This window comes from Rhipicephalus microplus, chromosome 5 (genome assembly GCF_043290135.1).
Source record: "Rhipicephalus microplus isolate Deutch F79 chromosome 5, USDA_Rmic, whole genome shotgun sequence".
In the NCBI taxonomy this organism is placed as follows: domain Eukaryota; kingdom Metazoa; phylum Arthropoda; class Arachnida; order Ixodida; family Ixodidae; genus Rhipicephalus; species Rhipicephalus microplus.
Window position 1 is genome coordinate 99,390,485 of NC_134704.1, and position 18,330 is coordinate 99,408,814.

The 18,330-nt window shown below is 46.8% G+C and overlaps 1 protein-coding gene across 4 annotated transcripts in view; it reads right to left on the minus strand.

Annotated features, from left to right (window-relative positions):
• Positions 1-18,330, minus strand: part of LOC142817880 (uncharacterized) — a 259,330-nt gene that overhangs the window by 221,273 nt on the left and 19,727 nt on the right. For 3 of the 4 annotated variants that reach the window (XM_075895811.1, XM_075895813.1, XM_075895810.1), the window contains exon 1: positions 1,311-2,066. The exons of the other annotated variant lie outside the window; for it this stretch is intronic. In XM_075895811.1, the coding sequence (XP_075751926.1) occupies positions 1,311-1,449 (139 nt within the window). In that variant the 5' untranslated portion in view covers positions 1,450-2,066. Of the gene's footprint in view, positions 1-1,310; positions 2,067-18,330 lie in introns of those variants that run through there. 4 annotated transcript variants of the gene reach the window in all.

Below are 18,330 nucleotides of genomic sequence, written 5' to 3' on the forward strand. Positions count from 1 at the left end.
AGCATGATCCATGTTTTTAGAGGCGAAAACAATGACAAGATGCAAACAGAAACCTAGACTTAAAAATTTTTTATGTGCGTGCGTCACTACATGTTGTTTTTCAGTATTTCGTGTTTGTGTGTATTCATTATTTTCGCCGTAAAGAAAAATTTGGTGCACAACTACGGGTGTATCCGCACTTCCCGGAAGTATAGGTCATTATTAATAATTATTGGTGTTCAACGCCCCAAGTCGATAATAAAATTATAAGGGGCGCCATAGTGGAGAGCTCCGGAAATTTAGACCACTTAGGACTCTTCGAAGCACGTCTTCATTTAAATGCACGACCCTCCAGCATTTTTGCTTCCATCGAAAACGTGGCCGCCACAGCCGAGAACTTTAACCACTAGGTAACAATGATTGGTCGCAAATATGACTCGAGTGGTGAACACGCCCCGTAACCACGACGCACACATTCACTGCAGCATCACAATTAGGAATCATCATCATTATCATTATCAGCAGCAGCAGCAACAGCAGCAGCAGCAGCAGCAGCAGCAGCAGCCTGACTAGGTCCACTGCAGGACAAAGGCCTCTCCCAGGTTTCGCCAGTTAACCCGCTCCTGTGCTTGCTGCTGCCAAAATTTATACCCGCAAACTTCTTAATCTCATCTGCCCACCTAAACTTCTGTCTCCCCCTAACTCACTTGCCTTCTCTGGGAATCCAGTTAGTTACCCTTAATGACCAGCGGTTATCCTGTCTACGCGCTATATGTCCGGCCCACGTCCATTTCATCTTCAATTAAGAATATACACCATGAAACAAGCTACGAGAACTAACGAGTTTGGACGAACGATTTCTCGCATTACAGAAATTACTTGGTTCATGTCCTCAAGTGCATCTTCAGGAAAAGACGAACATCTTCCTGAATAATCTCTTAGTGGACAGCGGACTGGACAGGCGCTTGTGATATACAGTTATTAGTTACTATATGCGCAATAAAGTGTTAGTCCATATGCTGTGAGTAGCACTAGAAATACGAGCTTGTGGACGTTTATCGCAGTGTGAATTTTTGGAAGCAAGCTTTGCATTAGCATGGTCACGTGTTAGCATTAGCATATATGTGTTCTTTAGCCCATACAGCACTCAGCCACTGTTAACATCGTATACCAATTTTTTTCTTTGATTTTTTTGTTTCAGACCTTACATAAATGAAGTACTCGAAGTATTATAAACCTCAACCTCTCAACAGCGAGACAAGTATACCAAAACAGCATACAGCAATCGGTAGGTGAATCAGTAGAACATATATACCTTGTGCGTCACTTACCAGAGGTCACGACAGCTTCGGCCTTTGTACGTCCGGGCCAGGTAGATCCCACAAAAGCAACACGCTTTGCGCAGAAACGCACTCTCACAGGTTCAGTGAACCTATACTGCAAGTGCTTGATTTTCACACTTTTGGGCATCCATCGAAACTGATTTCGTCGATGTTGACCACAGAAATTCTTCTCTATCTGTTGATGTCGGCATCTAATAACAACGCACAGTAGCACACGGCACAGATGACTCCATTCGGCGAATTCTCGACGACAACGCACGTTTCTCGTTTAGCCTGCAGCAACGTTCTCAGAGCTTCACAATAAGGGTAAAAAAATTAAAAAGAATTCGATAATTGATCGAGCGAATCGGGGGCACGCAGCTCACAATACAGCGCCGCCAAAGCGCGAGAAGCAACAAAGACAGCTCGGCTACAGGCACACCGTGTCAGGACCTCACTTGATGTCGCGGCATTCGATCAAGCACGTGGACGGTTTGCCACTCTTCGGGGTGAACGATTGGAAGGACTGTGATCGAGCGATAGAATTACATACACGGCTCTTCTGGACAATTTTGAAACACCACTCAAGCATGAAAATAAAACAAAAAATAAACGGACGAAACGCCGAAGAAGAGGCCGCAGAACTCTTCGAAGCAAAGCCGTGCGATAGGAGACAACGTGGAAGAACAGCTGCGGAGAAGCAAGAGCAATGCTCCGCGGGAGGCCCCCACTAGGAAGGCTGTCGGAGCGCGAACGCCGGCCGCTTCCGGCCCGAGCAGGAGAGAGACTGCGAACTTCAGCGCCTGTTAGAACCGAAGCGCGCTTTGTTTTTGTTTTTGTTCGTTATGGCTTTTTTCTTTAGTTTCGGAGGAAAGCGTCGCTGATAGGACGACGACACGAGCGCGCGCGCTCGGCTCGGTGCGACGGCAGCGCCGAGCCCGACCCTGGCGGAGGTTTTTTTTCACCGCGATCACGCCGGTTGGCTCTCTTGCACTTCTGCACGACAAATGGATTAAAAAACCAAGGAAAGAGATCGAAGGGTAATAAGGGGGGGTGTCCTTGTTGCGCGCGTTATACAAAAAGCGGAACGTTGTACGCGGGATGCACGTGACACCGGGGGGCCACGGGACAACGGCGTGCAACTACGTACATTGAAAAAAAAAAAAAACATAACGCGCGATCGGAGCGCGCACACAGCTGTCACACGTGACTTCTTAAAAACGCAGCTGCATATTCGGCTTCTCCGAGGTGAACAATCCGGCAGCGCGAATAAAAATCGAAATGTTTAAACCGGTTTGATTTAAAAGCTATGTTGGTGGCATATTCAATTCTCCACGCGAAGCGCCCTGACAAGCGCTTGAAAAGGTCGTGCGATATAGCGGAGTTGAAAAGCTTTGAAACTAACGCCCTAAACAAGAAATAGCACCTGTCAGTAGCTAATATTTGCCTTCTCTCTCTCGGTAAAATTTATGTCAACGCTCCATTGTGAACGCCTGAACAATAGGGATTGCTACGAAATAAAGGTACTGAACACTGAGCGAGGCAAAGGCTACACTCATGTAGACTGACCCGGGCACACGTGTCTTCATCATCATAATAATAATAATAATAATAATAATAATAATAATAATAATAATAATAATAATAATAATAATAATAATAATAATAATAATAATAATAATAATAATAATAATAATAATAATAATAATAATAATAATTATTATTATTATTATTATTATTATTATTATTATTATTATTATTATTATTATTATTATTATTAGAGCGGACGAGTTTTCTGTTTTCTGCCTCAAAAATAGAGGGACGACGTATTCACGACGCTGCATTACTTGATATACAAAAACTGATACAGAGGATTGAATGCGTATCGAAGGGGAGCAATTACCAGCACCCTAACCACCAGATATATGTACGAGCTGATTTTTCATGGGAATAAGGGGAAAAAAAGAACATTCAGACGGATCCTAGTGCAGTTTTGGAATTAAATTTTCCTAAGCGGAGTTTCGTGCCGATGCGTGGCGCCAGCTGCTCCTCTTCACTTGCACAACAGTCAACATCGCATATTATATAACAAACGCAAGGCTGTACAATGGTACGCAGCACAACACTTAGGTATTGAGACTAAGTTTTTCAGTATAGAAATCTGCCCCTACTAAAGTGAACAGAAGTAGTCAGGCCACTGAAATGTCCACACAAAACATGAAAGATCACTAAGATGTTGTCAAAGGTGATCATGTCTTTCGGGAGCATCTAGTTTATTAAATACTGCAATGTCTTCACAAAAGTTTTCACAAAGATTGTTCTATGAAAATGTAAACACAACAATACTGTATTGGAAAATACATGTTGACAATGCCAATACATTTTCTTTTCTGTTTTACTATTTTCGTGATATTTCTGAGTCCTCAAAAAAGTGAACTACTACAGCAATGAACTACAGCAATGGCTTCCAGGGTTTTTTTTTGTCATCTCTTGTGCATTCACGCAAAATGGCCCAAACACTAAGGCTTTTTTTTTTCCTTCTCAGTCGATGTATAACGTAGCAGTGAAGACTGGCCACGTCAGCCCAGCGCAGTGTTCAATTTAAAGATGATATATACATAGTCTTTTTTGTGGACCTTCGACGCAAAAATTTTGGTCTGTCTGTCTGTATTTTTGTCTGATTGTCCGCCCTTAACGGTATTCTAAATGGCACCATAGTGGCCAAACAATATTCCAAACAACCAACCCCATCCGCAGCGCCCACCAATATTGCTCAATGCTCAGTGTTCATACTTGTGCGATTGTCAATTAAAAAGCAATCATTGCTCATATCTGAGACACAATAACAACACGTCAATATTATGTTTATCTTTTTTTTACTACAAAAGGCATACATAAGTAATTCCAAGGACCGTAGCGTTTATCACAATGCGCTTACCATGCAGCGCTTGCACGAAAAGGCAAGTCTTTCCGACGCTTTGTTAAGACGGCCCGGTGATGGCACCTACCCGTCGCTTTGCGTTCTACAACTTATCGCTTTAGAGACAGGCGCGCACGCCTCGCGCTCCATTTTCGAGGATAACTCCCAGATAGCGCTCATGTCTCATGTGTAACGTGGCCTGATGCGCTCGTTCGTCTCTGCTGCACGCTCAAGGCACTCTAATGCAGCGCCTCCAGAATACCATTCACCGTTTTTCTTGCGCAGAACATGAAATGAACGTTTTGTTCCCTCTCTCCAGGCAGAAGGCTATCGTCTTTCGATGACATTTGCAATGTAACATGCAGATACGGGGCTATTCTTCTTCTCTCAAATTCGCATGCTCTCGGGTTTCGCTTGCTGTCCCAATGAGGGAGCCACAACGCCATCGTGTGCGTCACGCCGAAATTCGTGTCTACATGGTGACGTCCGAAATGTTTGCGATTGGCGACGTCATGAAGACGTCATGTGGGTACGCCGTAACATGATTTATCGCATCGCTTCCCGACTTCACCAGAGGGTCGCTGCCGATGGTTCATATTTGCTGTTTGATGAGGCTCCTGCAGGCTTTTGCCTTAATAAAAACATGTTAACACTCGCATTTCATACAATATAAGCAGAGGAATAATAAGGGTAGGGATGAGTACCGCAGGCACTCCCAAATTTTCAAATGAAGTGGACACTGTACCTACGGTAAAGAGTTCGCATTCATTTCACACTATCAATTCTAACATAGCGGGCTGAATCTTGAAGTATACTAAATGAACTTGACGAAAATTGAAGGTCGGCGAAGCATGAAATGGAACGGGAAACAAGAGCCGTAAGATTAAGAAGCCTGAAGAACAAAATTGGCTTGAGAACAAACTTTAAATATATATATTAGAGTTCACATTTAGCGTAAAAAATATGCCAATTATCGTTTGCCCCAAGACCAATAGCTCCAACAACCGATGGTCAGTTACAGCAGCGTAATGAATAGCAAGTAATAAAGCAGCACAATGGGGGTCTAAAGGCTAAGGTACACGTCTGCTGACCCGAAGGTTGCGGGATGGAATCCCGGCTGCGGCGCTTGCATTTTCGATGAGGCGAAAATGCTGTATGCCCGCGTGCTCAGATATCGGTTTACGTCAGAAAAGCCGAGGTGGTCAAAATTTCTGGAGCACGATCATATGGTTGTTTTGGGACGTTGAACTCCAAACATCAATCAATCAATTAATCATCAAGAAAATAATGGAAAACGCAAACGTGGACGGCAGTGAATTTGATAGAGTGAAGAACGTATTCAGTTCACGGGAATAGAATGGAACCAGCTCGCACGTGATTAGTTTCATTAAACACAATTTCGAGGGGCCCGCAGTGTATACAAGACATGGACTTACAATGACCAGTATAAAGGGCAGATAGCCTCTCTCTATTCCGGCTTGCGGTACCGTTGCCTGTGACTGCGTGCGTATATCTACGAAGAGCTATAGTGAGCTTCAAGGTCTCAACAGGTAACGCTTGCGAGATTGGTGCACAAGTGCGAAGGTGCACCGAGGCCTGTTGTTGCAGCGCATTGCATCTCTTCTTTTTTTCTCCTGCCCCTCTTCCTCTGTCCAGAGTAGCAGGTTAGAGTGGACTATCTCAGGCCGAACTCTCTGCCTTCTAATAAATGATATCTCTGTCTCTTCTCTGTCTCTTGCCGTAACTGTTTTTTTATACTTGCGCTACACTCTTTTCAGAGGTAAATTAAGGCTGTACTTGGCTGTGCTTCACATTTGCAATAAATGAGCTTTTCGCTTTGCCTGAATTGCTTGAGCTGACAAGTCGATACAAGCACTATTGCGTGCCATCCACATACATTATACCGACGCCATTTCAACAATGAAGGATTTTGTACCTTTCGACGCCTTTGTTGTGACGTCACTTGATTGTGTACGCTAGTGCTTGCACATGTGCAGGGCTTGCACTGCCTTTTTGATCGGTCCACCGTTGGCCAACCTATACAAGTAAAGGCGCTGCTCACGCGTCTGGAGTCACGTATTCTTGATAATTGCTGCTGCATGAGTGGTAGGGTATGTTTTTTTTCGCAACGCACATTGAACACCATCTTCGACGGTATAAATCTGAGATCATTTGCCCATGCTCATAGGGGCAAATTGCCTGAGACAAACCGCAGTAAGAGACAGGATGGAGGTGCTTGCGAGGCACATAAAAAAGTGCCCCCACCTCCTCGACAAACAGACAGACAGACAAACCTTCATTAGCAAGTGTGCTTGAGCCCCCTTGATCCCTGGACCACCGCGTGGTCTCACATCACGTCTACATGGCCATATCTTTCACCGCGATGACATCGGCTGCCCGAGTCACCGCAGCAAGCTGCAACACCGGGTTCTCATACGAGAGCAGGATCTCCCAGTCCTCCCAGCTTGAGATCGCAGGCTGATCCTGCGGGCGAGAATCAGCAGGGCAGCTGGATAGGATGTGGAAAACAGTGGCGTGAGGGTCGCCGCAAAGGGAATATTCAGGGGAAGTGCCATTGTAGTGGGACATCAGCTGAGGTGAAGAAAGAGTGCGTTCCTGGAGACGTCTCTCTAGGATTTGTTAGGGGGGCGTAATTGTGGAACTCAGGGGAAAGTAAATCTGACAGTTCAAACGGGGTACTTGCGTGAGCTCTGCAGAAGTTTGCGTCCGCTCCTTTGAGAAGCCCGAATCAAGGCTGTCCTGTGCCCCGTAAAGTAACCCTTGAGCCAATTTATAGGCAGCCTTGTTTTTGTTGTTCCCTGAATTAGCCGGTTCCCATTCTAGGCTTCTGAAAACCTCTTGTAAGCACTTATTCCCATTAACTCTTATCCGTAACTGTTCCCCAGAATGGGAACAGTTAGAGATAAAAGTTAATGGAGAGTACCTTAGTAACCTGCGCTTTGCCGATGACATTGCATTGCTGAGTAACTCGGGGGACGAATTGCAACTCATGATTACGGAGTTAGACAAGAAGAGCAGAAAGGTGGGTCTTAAAATGAATATGCAGAAAACGAAAGTAATGTTCAACAACCTCGGAAAAGAGCACCGCTTCGAGATAGGTAATAGTGCACTTCAAGTTGTAAAAGACTATATCTACTTAGGGCAGGTAATAACCGCGGAGCATTATCACGAGATTGGAGTGACGAGAAGAATAAGAATGGGGTGGAGCACATTTCGCAAGCACTCTCAAATTATGAAAGGTAGATTGCCACAATCCCTCAAGAGGAAGGTATATAGCAGCTGTATTTTGCCGGTACTTAGCTACGGAGCAGAAACCTGGAGACTTACAAAGAGGGTTCAGCTTAAATTGAGGACGATGCAGCGAGCAATGAAAAGAAATATGGTTAGTGTAAACTTAAGAGACAGAAAGAGAGCAGAGTGGATTAGGAAACAAACAGTGGTTAAGGATATCATAGCTGAAATAAAGAAGAAGTAATGGACATGGGCCAGGCATGTAGCGCGTAGGCAGGATAACCGCTGGTCGTTAAGGGTAACTAACAGGATCCTAGAGAAGGCAAGCGGGTTAGGGGGAAACAAAAGGTTAGGTGGGCAGATGAGATTAAGAAGTTTGCGGGTATAAATTGGCAGCAGCAAGCACAGGACCGAGTTAACTGGCACAACATGAGAGAGGCCTTTGTCCTGCAGTGGGCGTAGTCAGGCTGATGATGATGATGATGAATTAGCCGGTACCCACTGGAGCTCTACTTTTTGCAGTAAATATTGTGTGGGCGTGTTCAACAACTGCTAGGTAGAGGGGTGTATCCTGCCCCTGGCATAGTTGTACACAGCAGTTTTTGAGTAAGTCAAGATGTACTGTGCATCGGATTGTGCAAGGGCTAAGGTAATGGCGATCTCCTCTGCATCCTCCACTGCAGAGCCTGAGGGGAGGCGGTGAATCAGGGGATGAGGTAGAGTAGGTTTGTAGGCAACTGCTACAGCTTCCTTTTCTGTAAAAGTGGCTTCTATGAAATGAACAAAAAAGTGCTCTCGGCTCAGCTTCGGCGTTTTAAAGTGGTGTCTCGATGGCACATTTCCGGATGTGCTTGATAGGCACCCAGCCAGCGAACGGTCGAGATTGAGGCACGAGTGGACGGCAAAGTAAGGTGCCTGGAAGACAGCGAGCGAACGGTGAGAAAAGAAGTGGCGAAACACTGCATGTATCCTATCCTACACTCTATTGCACCGCATGCTCTGGTTTCTAGGGCCTAGAATAAGCACGCGCGCCCGCAGCTGTTCCTGTGAGAGAGGGGGTAAAAGCGGAGAGATAACACCTGCCTGCGCGCAGATGCCACGGACAACGCCGGATGCCTGACGTAGCCCGACTTAGAAATGCATTCGCATTTAAAAAATTAAAGCCTATGCACAAAGTGAATGATGATGAGTGGGGCGGAGCGTTCTTCCATGCATGCGTGCGTCCATGCGTCCATCCATATTCTTGTCTGCCTGTGTTTGACTGTCTGTCTGGCGACGAACAAGAGCTTCCGCGGCCCTCCACGCCCGGCGCTTCGCTTCGTCCATGCCTCACCGGCGATCCGACACGTCCGGTGACGATCCAGGTGACAGAGAGGCACTTTTTTCCCGCGCACCTAGGCACAGCCCGCGCAGCAGCCAGGCGGAGATAGCGGTAAAGCGGCTTCTGGAATATCTTCACTCAGCTGCTGTTTTTTATACTTCTATGAGGCAGCACCCTTTATACTGTTCGCGAGATAGCGCCGGTTACGCTTGACGTTAGACAAGGTTATACTAAAAGGAACCGCGCTCCTGGGAACGAAATTTCAAGGCTGGTGTCACCGGTGTGCTTCTGTGTTCAGAAAAGGTTGTTAACTATTTAGAGTATGTGGTACTATACTATGGAAGAACATAAAGCCGTCCTGTGGGCCTAAACGAATGACGTTGAAGGTCGTAGTTTGTTTATAAGAAGTTTGTTTTATCGTGGGACGCAACAAACTTATGGAACGAGCGTCTATACAACAAGCCCAATAACAAAAACATGAAAAAGAACGACATACACGACACATTTAAACAAAAGTGTCGAAGTCCATAGGGTGTCCCTAACCAATGTTACTATTGGCTACATACACTGCATATATACACTAATCACAACAGGGACAATGTACATAATGCTATATGTACAGAATTTACAAGACTTGGTGAAAATGTTAGCAGGTATATACAACAGGTATCAAGATGTGTGCAATTTACGTAATTTACACGTTAGAATGAACCACTTATGTACAAGAACTCACACCCATACAAGAACTCACACCCATGTTTGTGTGTGCCACGGGGCACACACAAACACATAGAAACAGTAAGCACATACAGATTACATGCACTAACAAGACACTGACAGGTGACCTGGCTACAGGAATCAGGCCAGGTCGAAGACTAATCGTACACGTCCGTCAACTACGGACAGAAAGCGGCACGACCATTGTCGTAGAACTTATTCCTCCCCAAAGAAGAACAATTCCTCTGACAGAAGCGATAGAAGTTCAGAGTATAAGCGTTCCAGAATCCGAAAGAGAGCACGACGATGATGACCAGCCGCAACAGCCTCGCACCTATCACGCCACAAACAAAAAGCTCCTGCAGCTATTAGAAGGCGTGCAAAGCGACTACGTGAGCAGCGACCAGATGTGACAAAGTGATTAACACCTAGGCCACAAACACCAATGTTAACGGCCTTCAAAAACAACCTTGCAATGACACATTGCTTCAGCTTACGCTGGTTAGACTTCTGTAACAGGCAGTTATGACAAGTGGAAGATGGGACCATGCCTCACTCCTCCAGTCTCTCTCGTGTTATGAGTACTCTCCCTCCAAGACGCCACATGAAGTCACGGAGGTGACCAGGCAAAAACGATGCCGTTATCGTCCTCCTACAGACATGTCTCGATTGTGCTAGACGGGCTGGCGGAACCAGATGAAGCAGAAGAGCCGCTTTTGTGTCAACATTGCGGCTTTCGAGGATGTCCACATCAGGAAAAACCTGCTGCACGTGTCGATAAAATGCCACTGGCATTGAGTAAAATGCAGGCACGTTAAGTGTTTGTGGTGCAGAATTAAGCCCTGCATCCGGTGGTAAATAACGTATCTTGGTGCCTAAGAAATATCAGGCAAGATCACGCGCAGGACACTGATCACCGTGCAACAACCGAAGTAAGAATCGTAGGGCAGGCAGCCGGCAGCGAACAGATATGGATAGAAATGTGAATCCACCGCAGTTTTTCGGTTGCCCTATAGTGCTGCTCGGTAAACTAGCTCTGTTCCACCTGACCAAAAAAACTGAGCCAATGAGGAATTGCAACGACCTAGTGGCTCGTAATGGGGGCTGTACGACATGAGATATGTACCATGCATGGCCGCAAAACGCAGTCTGTGCTGAATACCTTCTTTCGAGCATCAGTAAATTATACTCTTGTGCTTCCAGGACGTGTCGTTTTACATCTTCGAATACTGAGACCCACAAGGAGGCTGATATGCCGTAGCAAGTATAATCAAGCCCCAGAATGTGAATGGAGTAACTTTTTGGAAGACTGAAAAAGGGACTTAGCCCAGCGTTGGGGTACCAATGAATAAATATCGACATTTTGGAAAATTTAACGCCGCACCTGAAATCTAGCCGTACTCGGCAAAAAGTTGTATAGGCTACGGAAAACTGCCCTCATTCTTGAAATGCAACGTGATGTCATCAGCAATTGCTGTCACCATCACGGTACTACTACCTGAAATAAGAAGGCCTCGAACGAATGGATCAGCAATTAGCGAGCAAAGAAATGGTTCGAAGCTGAGTACAAAAAGTGCAGGGGAGAAAGGACAACCCTGGCGAACACCTCGGGTAACAGAAAAGGGCACACTCTCTAAACCATCAAGCAACAACGTGCTGCGTATATTTCGCTATGCGTTTCTGAGAAGCTCAATGAAGTTTTGAGAGAAGCCAATTGCTGCCGTTACACTAAATATAAAGCTATGTTCAAGGCGATCGAATGCATTTTCTTGGTCAAGTGAAACCAAGAGTCGCCGAGCTGATCTTGCTAACGTGTACGCAATTATATCACGCATAACAAAGGAGGTATTGTACTCTTTCAAAAATAGAGCACGCCTGATGATGGCCTGTTAAGGAAGGCATCAGGCTTCTCAAACGCCGAGTGATAACCACTGCGAAAGTTTTATAATCAACGCTGAAGAGCGAAATAGGTCTCCACTCCTCTGGGCGAACAAACGATGGGTCATGTATAGGTATTAAAGCAATTTGACCATCGCGAAAGCTATCAGGGTAATCAAAGTTATCAAAACAGCGGAAAATACCAGAGGTTAAAAAAGCAATAATGTCATCTCAAAACGGCAGTTAAATTTCAACAGGCAACCCGTCCGGCCCGGGGGCCGAGGCACGCTTCATAGCAAACAGTGCCTCTTGCACTTCTTCAGCTGACGGAGTTGTGCAAAGTTGTTTAGCGTCTTCAGATGAAATTCGAGGGAGCCTACTTAACATTGTGGGTGTCTTGGTGGTATCGCGAGGTGATGACTTTGTCGTACAAGCCATGTTCGCAAAGTGAGCTAGAAAAACTGATTTATCACGTGCCGGTGGCCACGCAGATGGTAAAGGTCTGGTGGCCTGAGTTCCTAGTGGCCTTGACGGGTTGAGAAGCGAGCTTTTCGCAAAACGCAGAACCGCAAAGTGAGCACATGTAGTACGTCTGCAACACCAAGCAGCCGCCGTCAATAACGACGCTGCAAGAAGGCATTGAAAACGACCCCGTAACTCTCGCTACCATGCGCGCATGAAGGGAGTTAGCCGATCAACCCGAAGAGCAATACGCAGCTTTGTGGAAGCGTCCGCTAGTTATTCCGGCGTACCGAGTATAAGGGCACGCCCTGCTACTGAGCAGTGTAAATGCCACTGTATTTTTAGCACATTCCACGCTTTCGGACCGGATCCTAGAAGAGAGGCGTGCACGATTCTAGATAACCTGGAGCGTGAATGCGCGTCGTGCAGAATGCGGATGTCAACATGCCAAGATCTCACTGGGGATAAAAGGGAAAGTAAGAATCGGGCGTTACTGGTTGGCGGTCCGATATATAAACAAAAATGATAGTAATGTTTCTACATCGGAGTGCAATACGTAAGAAGCTAACGCACTCAGCGCATAGAAACAATCCAACCGACTGGACAATGTGCTACGTCGTAAGTCCGGGCATAATGTTGTCCATGCACTAGTCTTTACGTATCTACGAAAGAGAAATGTAGGACGAGGCGACACAGCTCCCGCGCGTTCCAATCTGAGAGACCTTATCCTGGACCTTGCACGTAAGCTATACACGGCCAGGTCACGGAAAAAATTTTTAGACATCGCTGCTTGCGCTGACCCATAAATACACAAAACGCTGGCCTATAAATACACAAAACGCACAGCTTAAACGATGATAGGACGCACTTAAAAGACAATACCTATCCACTGCCATCATAGAAAACAAGGTGATTGCGTAGAAGAGCGTGGTTAAAATATTAATTTCAACTCCACTGAAGTGAGATGTCGCGAAAGTACCAGTCTAAATAAAATGCGCGTTTGAATGCACGAACATGGCCAATGGTAAAAAAATGGTTTCATGTAGACATCCAATATCACAATGTTCTGTACGGGCTATGCTGATAGCATCGCCTTGCCTTACTGGGTTACGGAACCCTTGAACTTAAATAATTAAAGCAATGATTTTCAAGGTGTCAGCCATATATAATTGTTTGTGAGTGACTGACCTGGTCGTGTTTTTCGAATCGGTACGCCAGGGATTTGTCCGGAGGAACTGGAGTGCACGCGCTACACAGCACATTTAGACAGTTCTATAAGAGGGTCGAGGTATCTTCGGTTGCTGCGACTCGGAGCGGCTATCCTGGGTGCTGTCCGAACTGGTGCCTGACTTGTAAGCACGCTTGACATATCGCGGGGCTTGCATTTCTACGTCACATGTGTCTAGGCTAGAAGAGAGTCCAATGCTACTGTCGACTCCGAGGCTGAAGCTGCTCTCTGACGAATCAGCAGTGGTAGGGCTGCAGCGGCTACGTTGTTGCCACCTCCAACGACATTTATCACGGATCGCTTGTCGAGACACGTCAGCAAAGAGCTCCCAAGGCATCTTGCTACTTTTTTAAGGACGTCGCGAACCTGGATTTCGGAATGATTCGAGGGGCTTTGCTCATCCGGTTTCAATTCTATTTCTGGCAAAATCCAGTGCTCTACACCTCGCAATGTCGTCGTCTACTAAGCACTCAGCTGCTAGATTTTGCGATGAGTCCGGTGCGTCGGTGCCTACAAGCGTTTATTTCTAGGCTTGGGACGACGTCGAACATGGCACGGTATGTTTTCTTGGGACAGACACGGGGTCAACCGTGGTGGCTTTTCTTATCGGTGAGATCGGCAAAACTGGTGCGTTCGATTTGGCAAAGCTGCACACTTCCTCTTCTTCGTTTAATGTAGCACTCAGAATCGAATTCTGGCGTTGTTCTAGTACAGCTCTGGATTCTCGTTCTTCATCTGTTGCTGTTGGTGACATGGACGGTAGGGCAGGAAAGGTCCCCGCAGCAGCATCTGAATATGAACAACGCACAGGGCAGACGGTCGTAGGGTGGTCATCTCCACAACGTCGGCAGGGGCAGTCGCAACCTTCGCTTTCTTGTCCGTGCACACTACAGCCGCCACAGAGTGGTGCAGCGCACTGTGCTCGATAATGACTACTACAGTGACACCGAAACAAACACGTTGCAGACCATGCTAGTCGAAGGCGACTCGATGACCATAAACGCGAAGATAGTTGGGGACATGATTTTGGGACTCATTTCCATCCGGACAAAGCGTGTGCCTGGGAGAACTCCGCGTCTTCCGCTCATGAAGCCAGCGGTCACAGTAAATACCTTGCCATATTGGAACAAAGCCCGGACGAGTACCTCGTTGGAGAAGAAAGCTGGTAAGCAGAGGCAAGCAACGTTAATTACCTGCGGACCGACAGGAACGACAGGAATACGCTCGCCACCGATGGTTACGCAGCCAGCGTTGACGATGAAAGTCATGGAAGCCATGCTCTTGACAGTTACTTAGAAGTTCATGGCTCCCATGTGCTGAACGAAATGTACCTCTGAGAGGCCAACTATAGAGGCCGTTGAGTCAACGACGGTCTCCGGACTAGTCCCCGCACGGACAACAGCGTCGAAGGCCTGTGCCTTCGAAGGCGTCCACGACGTTGAAGGTGCCATGGCTAGATGAGGTGCACGTCCCTGACGTGGAACACGCAGGGATGTCAACAAGATACCTTTGTCTTCGTCTTCATTAGACCTAAGTTAGTCCACTTGTTTGATAAATTTTAAATTCACAAACATCATTAACATTCAACAGAGCAATTCCTTCTTAGATATACAATAACGTTGATGACAAAACAGACTTCATTTACATGAACATCGATATGAAATCATGTTGAAAGAACTTGTACATTTGATGGTTCACACAAACACTAACGCCAAAATATTTCAAGGTAAACAAGACCACAAATAAAACATGAATGTGTTCATTTTGCATAATTGCATGTTGGCATGCCATTTCTGCCGGTGCATCGACAGATCAGCCTACCAATACCAGGCCGGCCAAAAGACAAGTTTCACTTGTCCGTCACAGACCGACACAAAAGGGCAAGACCAGTGCTGAAGAAATTTCACTTCACCGAGGTAGAAGAGCTCCTCCAACAAAACAGACAGCAGCTCCGAGTACAATCGCTCTAGGATCGGGAAGAGCATGTGGCGGCGGCGGCCTGCTGCAACCGCTCACAGCAATTGTGCCAGTGGCAGAAAGAGCCGGCAACAATGAGAAGACAAGCGAAGCGGCCTCGTGAACAACGCCCAGAAGAAACGAAGCGACTTACTTTGAGGCAGCGAAATCCAGCAAGTGCGGCTCTAAATAAACGCGAGCAATGACACAATGCCTCAGAAAATGCTGATTTCTTTTCCGAGGGTACCACTTCAGTTATGTTGCTGACTGAGCTATGCTTATCCTTTCTAGGCGTTCTAGAGTGGGAGGCACACCCCATTATATGCGCCACATGAAGTTCCGGAGGTCTTCAGGAAGAAAAGAAGCCGTTATCAAGCTCCAAGACACCCGACTAGAATTAGCACGGCAGGCTGGGCGACCAAAGGGAGCAACAAAGCAGCAGTTATCTCAACTATGTGGCGTTCAACACATCTATGCCAGGACAGGTCGACTAAACATGGTGAAAAAAATCACAGCATATTCACGGAGTGATTGATGATGAGTGGGGCGAAGCGTCTGTCAGCCCGTCCGTACTTCCGTCTGTCCGTTCGTACTTGCTTCCGTCCATCCGCGCGACCATCGGTGCGTCCATCCATGCGTCCATCTGTCTGTCCATGCGTCCGTACGTGAGTCCATTCATCTATCTGTCTGTCTGTCCGTGCGATCATCCGTCCGTACGTCCGCGCGTCTACCCATCCATCCGTCCGTCTGATAGTCTGTCTGCCCGTCCATCCGTGCGTCCATCTAGGGAACACTCCAAGTACCGTTATCTACCATCTCGCATCTTCTGTAGCACATAGTGGGTATGTGCCACTGCTGGCTACGTACTTCTCCATACATACAAGTGATGGACAGACCCACGCCTTAAGAAGCTTTGCGCCTAAAAATGCAACAGTTGTTGCATAAAACGAACGAAGTGTTATTGACTGTAGCCCCCTGTTAAGGTGCACAATATGCATCAAATGCCGAAGGTGAGTACCCACGAAGTCATATGCAAGCGTTCGTGCGGGAGATTTCTCCCGTTGCACTAGACGGAAAAGGAAGCGCACTGCCAGCCGCCCACAGCATATGGACACTGAAGGGAAAGCAAAGCCTTCGTCAGAACACTGCTGTCCCAGTGCCGAACGAGAGACCAACTCAGTGCCTCCTGACAAAAAAAATTGGCATATCTCTCGTATAGTGGGAATTGATGATATGGGAAGCATGACTGAGGAAGGTTCATATCTCACTTAAAAGTATCACAACGTTACGAGGCGGACAGACGTACTACACAGTAAACACTAGTGGAAATGCTATGTGCACTGACCTATCCAGATAAGATGTAAGTAAGTTGTTTATAGTCATGTAACGACGGTACAACTAACGTTTGAAAATACGAGCCGCAGCTGTAGTAGGCTGAAACGTTGTTCTAGTATTGGTCCCAAATGGAAGTGAACGAGTACACACATAACGAATAAGCGTCAATGTGTGGAAAAGGTTGTAGACACATCGTTAACATCATCACTGTGAACAGTCAGCACCAGCAGCTGAAGAAGAGTTAACAGATCCGTCTGATATTGTGGCGACGAGGGACCTTGTACACTGAAGTATGAAGTGTAGTTGAACTGCTGAAAATTGTTGATGTCTCTTATGAAGAAGTGATCAATGACACCCTCTTTCCTCGCTGTAGGCATAGATCTTGGGAGGCGCTGTGCAAACCGAAAAGATCTTCCATGCATTGTGTGAACCAGGCGTTGACGGGTTTTGACATTCCCACATTCAAGTCACCAGCCATGACGATCGGCATACTCCTCTCGGCAGAGTTATTAGGGTCCGTATTGTCCGTCGTAGTGGCGTAATCGTCAAGAAACATAGACAAGAAGCTTTTCACGGACTCTTTTTGCGCTCCGAGGCTCAGGTAAATGGAGACGAACGCGGTTTAACTGTCACTGTAATTTATGCGCTATACAGACATCGCCAATTCCAATGCTTGCGGCTATGCATTTGGTGTTTGGAAGTTGGTGCAGTGGAACGCCGCCAATGTCGAAGTTTCACGTCGCATTGTTTTATATATGGCCACGCCAGCGCGTCTGCAATGAGGTCGCTTGCTATGGACGACAAACTGGAATCCCTTGATGAAAATGGGCTCATCACTCGAACTTTCAGAAAGAAGCAGTACGGGAGTTTGTGTGAACACAGATTCTTCTTAAATGTCTTGCACGTGTGCATAAAGAGACTGGACATCGAGAGCAGCGAGTCTGAGTTGTTTCCTCTGATTGTGGTGCCACACGAAGGCGTCAGCCTGGTCTAGGATAGTATCCAGCCACTTTTTTTTCTAACCAGGTCACTTCGTCCACACGTTGTCTGTCGATTGAACTACGCAAGTAATGAATCTTGAAATCACACTTTGCGTTGGTTTTGTATAAGTCATCAAGGCTGGTAGCCCAAGACAGGGCCACGTAGACAAGCCTAAGAGGATGGCGCCTGTCGTATTAGTAGACTGCCTCAGCGTACGTGGCTCTTTGCGACTTGTGTATAGTTATCGCATTGGCTTGTGTGAGGGGAAACTGTGTTCTCTTGGGAGAAATGTATTGCCTTGCGCAGATCGTGTTGGTGGTGGTTCGCAGTCGCACGGGTACCCACTGTGATTGTATGGAGGGATTTGCAACCATGACGTGTTTCATTTTAGCCTGAGCGACGATGCCTACGGCAGATGTCGGAAACTCCAGCCACACACGCACGATGTGGGCGTGTTTATCATGCTTGATGTAGCGCAAGGTGCCTATGTTTTCATTGACGAGACCATCACTGACGTGTATGTTGGTTATGATCATGTAGAGCTTGCCGACGCTCAGAAAAATCGAGGCTGGCAGCCCCCCCCCCCACCCTGCCACTTGTGTTCATGTTAGCCATCTTTGAAAGGGTATGTCTGTACGCCTGCTCAACCTTGTAGCCGGTGGTGTTATCGCAAGCGGAATGGCATAAGACGTCACCTACATCCTCGAGGTAGTGGGCGTTGTATTGGTCAACGTCCGCATTGCCATTGAAGAGCCGGATGCCATTTCGGCACTTTGTGGCAGCTTGCTCGAATGACACAAGGCGGCTTTCAATCATCGTGACGTCATCCTCGCTCAGTGCGAGGCCATCATCTGATCTCGTAACAAACGACGAGAAGGCTGCGTCACTTTGGCGGACAACCCAAACAAGCTGGTGGTAGTGGAGAGTATTTCAGAGATGCTCCGTCTTCAGCTCCCTCACTTGTCTCACGCTGCACCTG